We start from the raw sequence: 5,554 nt of genomic DNA, 5'->3' as shown, positions 1-5,554 counted from the left end.
CCTGGAAAAGGCTTACGACACCACTTGGCGTTATCATATCCTATCTCAACTTCATTCTTTTGGCCTTCGTGGTCATCTCCCTCTCTTTCTCCGCAGCTTCCTCTCTCGTCGTTCCTTTTGGGTGCGCCTTGGTATCGCTCTCTCTGCCTCTTTTCAGCAATACGAAGGTGTGCCCCAAAGTAGTGTTCTGAGCATTACTCTTTTTCTGGTTGCCCTCAATGGTCTTCTTTCCTCTCTTCCTTCTGGTGTCTTCTCCGCCCTCTATGTCGATGATCTTACCCATTGCTGTCAGGGTGATGATTCGCCTCTCCTTCAGCGCCGGCTTCTACTTGCAATTGATGCCGTGTCGTCTTGGGCCACCGATCATGGCTTCAAGTTCTCTACTTCTAAGACTTGTGCCATGACTTTTACGCGGAAAGCACCACCCATGTACGCGGAAACGGGTCGTTCTTCGTCCCTCTTTGTCACTTTATGGTCATCCCCTTGAATACAAAGATTCCGCAAAGCTTTTGGGGTTATTCCTTGACACTCGTTTGTCTTGGTCGCCCCATATCTCTTACCTCCGTGTTGAATGCTCTAAGGCCCTTACCCTCCTTCGGGTCTTGTCCCATACTTCTTGGGGGGCAGATAGGCGCACTCTCCTTGCTTTACATTCCTCTCTCGTTCTATCTAAGCTCGATTATGGTTGCCCTGCTTACTCGTCTGCTTCTCTTTCTACTCTTCGCCGTCTTGATGCTTTGCACCATACTGGGTTGCGCCTCAGTTCTGGTGCCTTTCGTTCGACTCCCATCCTTTGCTTGTATGTTGACACTGGTTTCCTCTCTCTCCAGGACCGCCGTGATCGCTACTGTCTTCGCTATCTTGCGCGGTCCTTGCAACATCCTTCCTCTCGCCTCTGTCGTGCTTTAACTTTTACCCCTCCTGCGGTTCCTGTTCCTCTTCACCACCTCCCTCTTTCTGTCCGATTATCTCGCCTACAGGATTCTCTTTCCGTTCGTATTTCTGATGTTTCTCCTCGTGTTGTTCCTTCTTTGCCCCCATGGAGGGTCCCTCTTTCGCGGTTTTGTACATCCTTGACCCGTTCACTAAAGCTTTTACCCCTCCTACGGTTCTAAAACGCCTTTTCCTCGAGCACTTTTCTTCTCACTCCCGCTCCGTTTCTGTCTTCACCGATGGGTCTAAGTCTGCAGATGGTGTTGACTACTGTTGTTTTTCCTGATCGCACTTATATGTGTCGCTTACCTCCGGAGACTAGCATCTTTACAGCAGAGCTTTATGCTATTCTCTATGCTCTTCGTCTCCTGCTTTCTCGTTGTCAGTCTTCCTTTGCAGTTGTTGTTGACTCTCGTAGTGCCCTCATGGCTCTCGGGTCCTTTAATCCGGTTCATCCAGTAGTTGTCGAGATCCAGCATTGGCTGTTTCTTGTTCACATTAAATATAAGTCGGTTGAGTTTTGTTGGGTTCCCAGCCATATTGGTGTGTCTTTAAATGAGCGTGCGGATGCTGCCGCCAAGGAAGCTGTCCGCTCTTGTCCCATCTCTCGTAAAGGTATTCCATATTCCGATTTTTACTCGGTTATCCATTCCTCCGTCCTTACCCGTTGGCAGGCTTCTTGGTCGTCTGTTACTGGTAACAAACTACGTACTCTGAAATGTTGTGTTTCCTCGTGGCCGTCCTCCTACCACCGTAACCGGCGTTGGGAAACGGCTCTGGCGAGGTTGCGTATTGGCCATACTCGCTTAACCCATGATCACTTGATGGAGCGCCGCCCTGCTCCTTATTGTCCTAGTTGCATTGTCCCTCTTACGGTCGTGCATGTCCTTCTTGAATGTCCTGACTTCCAGGACGAGCGTGTGTCTTGCTTTCCGACCGCCCCACGCGGTCACCTGTCCCTCAATAGAATTCTTGGTGACTCGGATACTTTTGATATCGTTCGCCTTATGCGTTTTTATTCCCGTATTGGCATACTTGGTGATATTTAGCGCTCTCTGATTATTCTGCATATTTGATGGTGCTACATAGCCTTCCCGGTTTGGTGCCTTCTTTTGATAATTACTTACTTACTTGCCCTTGTCCTTTAGGACTTCCCAGAAAGCAGAGAAAAGAGAGAGAGAGAGAAAAAAAATCACAGCTGTGGACAGAGTGGTAAGGAATACTAATTCAGAAAAGGGGAATTGAGGAGATCATTCCTAACAAGGAGAGTGTAGGGAGTCACGGCGGCTCAAGTAGGGTGTTTGCACAGGACAACGAGGCCAGTGTTGGAGCCATACTCCCTTGATATGTGATGCTGAACCCTTTTCCAAGATCAAGAGGCATACAGGGTGATCTCTCCGGAGAAAACTACAAGCACTCTAGAGCTCATTGTTGGTCGACCGGCGGTGGTGGGAGCGTGGCTGCCGAAATCGATTTGTCTATGCCAAAAGAGAGTGGTTTGGGGACGTTGTCTACCGGTATATGAGCAACAGTCTGGTGCAGTAATCTGTGCTCTTTGGAGGTTTAAGCTCCATATACCCCAAACCCCCTCAGGTCATGATAGATATTTGGGAGCTTGTCCGGGAGATTGGATTGACTCAACATCAGTTCAAGTCCAGAAGACTAGACTCTCTCTCTCACTCACTCTCACTCACTCTCACTCACTCTCACTCACTCACTCACTCTCACTCACTCTCACTCACTCACTCTCACTCACTCTCACTCACTCTCACTCACTCTCACTCACTCTCACTCACTCTCACTCACTCTCACTCACTCTCACTCACTCTCACTCACTCTCACTCACTCTCACTCACTCTCACTCTCTCTCACTCACTCTCACTCACTCTCACTCTCTCTCACTCTCTCTCACTCTCTCTCACTCTCTCTCACTCTCTCTCACTCTCTCTCACTCTCTCTCACTCTCTCTCACTCTCTCTCACTCTCTCTCACTCTCTCTCACTCTCTCTCACTCTCTCTCTCTCTCTCTCTCACTCTCTCTCTCACTCTCTCTCACTCTCTCTCACTCTCTCACTCTCTCTCACTCTCTCTCACTCTCTCTCACTCTCTCTCACTCTCTCTCACTCTCTCTCACTCTCTCTCACTCTCTCTCACTCTCTCTCACTCTCTCTCACTCTCTCTCACTCTCTCTCACTCTCTCTCACTCTCTCTCACTCTCTCTCACTCTCTCTCACTCTCTCTCTCACTCTCTCTCTCTCTCTCTCTCTCTCTCTCTCTCTCTCTCTCTCTCTCTCTCTCTCTCTCTCTCTCTCTCTCTCTCTCTCTCGGGAAGACTCACTGGGCAGGATGGAGAAGGTGCAAGCGTTTGTAGACAAAGGAAAGCGTGAGGACTTGGAAGGTTGCACCAAGGACAAGTCGCAGCAGATAGGGGTGAAATGTGGCATCAAGGTGAAGGCATCTAAAGTGGCTGGAATGAAGGATGAGATCCTTAGACAGTTGAGAGCTAAGATTGAAGCGGCAGAGCAAGGAGCCTAAAATGGAGCTGGAAGTGGAAAGGAGGATGATGGACAGGATGAAGTGAGATCCCAAGGATCAGGTAGAAGTAGTAGGAGTTGTCTCAGTAGCAGGAGTAGCAGGAACAGGAGCTTGGAAATGTCCCAGCTAGAGTTCTAGATGCATAAAGAACGTGATCGTGTGGAGAGGCAGTTCCAACTGGAAAGTTGAAGTTAGAACTTCAGATGAAAAATGCAGCAGAGAAAGAGAAAACAAGAATCAGAGAACTGGAGTTGGAACAGGAGAAAGAAAAAGAGAAAACCAGACTTGAGGTAGAAAAAGAGAAAACCAGGGTAAGAGAACTGGAGTTGGAATGGGAGAAAGAAAAACACAAAACCCAAGTCGAAAGAGAAAGAGACAACAAAACAAATGGAGATGGAAGCAAATAAAACTTTGCCTGGACAAAGGATCAAACATGGGCTGCCAGAAAGCACCACCCATGTATCAAAACCCATATGATATTAGAGTTATAGAAAAGGACATTCCCTTATTTGTGCCCGAGAATGCAGAGAGCTTCTTCAAGCATTTCGAGAAAGTGGCCAATATCAAAGAATGGCCACGGGAAGAATTGGCCCAGTTGGTTCAATTGAGGCTTACCGGTGCCGCCGGAGAGGCATATACCCAACTGACATTGGAGGAATGCCAAAATTATTTGACAGTAAAGTACAGCATATTACGCTCGTTTCAGTTGACCCCATAAGCATATAGGAAGCGCTTCAGAGAAATGGTGAAGTCTCCAGCAAGTACGTTTGCTGAGGCGGCAAAGGATCTGGAAAGACGTTTCCAGAGATGGATGGAGACTGCCGGAGTTGGATCTTATGCTGACCTAAAGCAGTTTATGATCATGGAAAAATTACTAGAAATGATGCACCCCAAGACGATGTTCAAGATCCAAGAGACAGGAGTAAAGGATGTAAGAGATGCCGCAGATAGGGCAGACATGGTTACCGAGGCGCATAGAAGCTTAAGGGGAAAACAGGGTGAAAAGTGAGGCAAGACGTAGCAATATCAGACCCAGTGGAGTGTGGGAGGACGAAATTATGATAGACCCAGGGGAGCCTGGGGTGAGGAAGAATTTGGTAAGTGGGCGAATAAACGTAGGTATCCTAAAACTTAGAAAAGTAGGTCGCACACTTCATCCGAAAGTGAGGATGAAGGAATAAAACAAGAAGCTAATCGTGAACCAGGACGTCAAGAGTCCAGTCAGACCCCACAGAGTACAGGTAGTGTGCCTGGTCCGAGAAGCTCCAATACGAGCAGGCAGAGTTAGAGCCACTCGGGACTATACAGAAGAGACTTCTCTCAGATGAGATTGTAATCTTCTTCCCAATTCTCTCAACAATTTTTCCCAACAAAACTTCTCCCAATTGTAATAGATTGGGTCACATGATGCAAGATTGTAGGCAGGGGCAAAAGAGTTGTGACCCCCTGGCCATGTGTGACCCCCGAAGCAGATGTATTAATGTATTCCAGGACAAATCACAGAAAATAAACTTAGTGAATGTGCGGTATAGGCTGTTCATGAGAAAAGGTTGGGTGTGTATAGAAGGCCAACCTGAGGTAGAAGTTGGCAACTTAAGGGATACCGGAGCTAATCAGAGCTTGATTATGAGAAGCCTGATTGGGAACAAGCGACTGTTAGCTGGCAGTAGGAAGATAAAGGTTCATGGGTTGTTGTCTGAGAGTGACATACCAGTGTGTCCTTTCCAGCTAAAGTCGGATTATTTGTCGGCGGAGGTGATGATGGGATTATGCCCCAACATACTTGTTCCAGGAGTCCAGGTGATCCTGGGAACGACTTGTGTGGGACGAAGGTGTTGTCAAGGATCATAGTGGAGCTATGCCGGAAGTGTGCCAAGAGGGCCACAGCACAGGTAGGACATCTGAGTGTGTGTACCTGGCTAGCATCCTAGGGGATAGGTAAGAAGACCGCCAAGCCATTGAGTACCCTGCCTCGGTAGTGATGAGGGCAGAGGTGGCCGACAAGGAAGACACTGGAGAGGATGAGACAGTGTCAACTCCACTGATGGGTGATATCGACGTGGAGATAGTTGTGTGTTACGGCCCT

General features: G+C 48.1%; 1 protein-coding gene across 1 annotated transcript; it reads left to right on the top strand.

Annotated features, from left to right (window-relative positions):
* Nucleotides 1-3,279: 3,279 nt before the first annotated feature.
* Nucleotides 3,280-3,875, top strand: LOC138371677 (uncharacterized). The gene is made up of 2 exons (XM_069336678.1): nt 3,280-3,450; nt 3,636-3,875. Exons 1-2 carry the CDS (start codon nt 3,280-3,282, stop codon nt 3,873-3,875), a joined length of 411 nt encoding a protein of 136 aa, XP_069192779.1.
* Nucleotides 3,876-5,554: the final 1,679 nt, after the last annotated feature.

Source organism: Procambarus clarkii, chromosome 36, assembly GCF_040958095.1.
Source record: "Procambarus clarkii isolate CNS0578487 chromosome 36, FALCON_Pclarkii_2.0, whole genome shotgun sequence".
Classification (NCBI taxonomy): Eukaryota; Metazoa; Arthropoda; class Malacostraca; order Decapoda; family Cambaridae; genus Procambarus; species Procambarus clarkii.
Note: the sequence above shows the minus strand (reverse complement) of the source record. Positions and strands in the feature narration are given on the sequence as shown.

What these genes read in the sequence shown, in the direction of transcription:
- LOC138371677 (XM_069336678.1), top strand. Translation starts at nt 3,280, where the DNA reads ATGGAGAAGGTGCAAGCGTTTGTAGACAAAGGAAAGCGTGAGGACTTG. An exon ending in TGAGAGCTAAGATTGAAGCG is followed by an intron (nt 3,451 to 3,635) that starts GCAGAGCAAGGA and finishes TCGTGTGGAGAG; the next exon opens with GCAGTTCCAACTGGAAAGTT.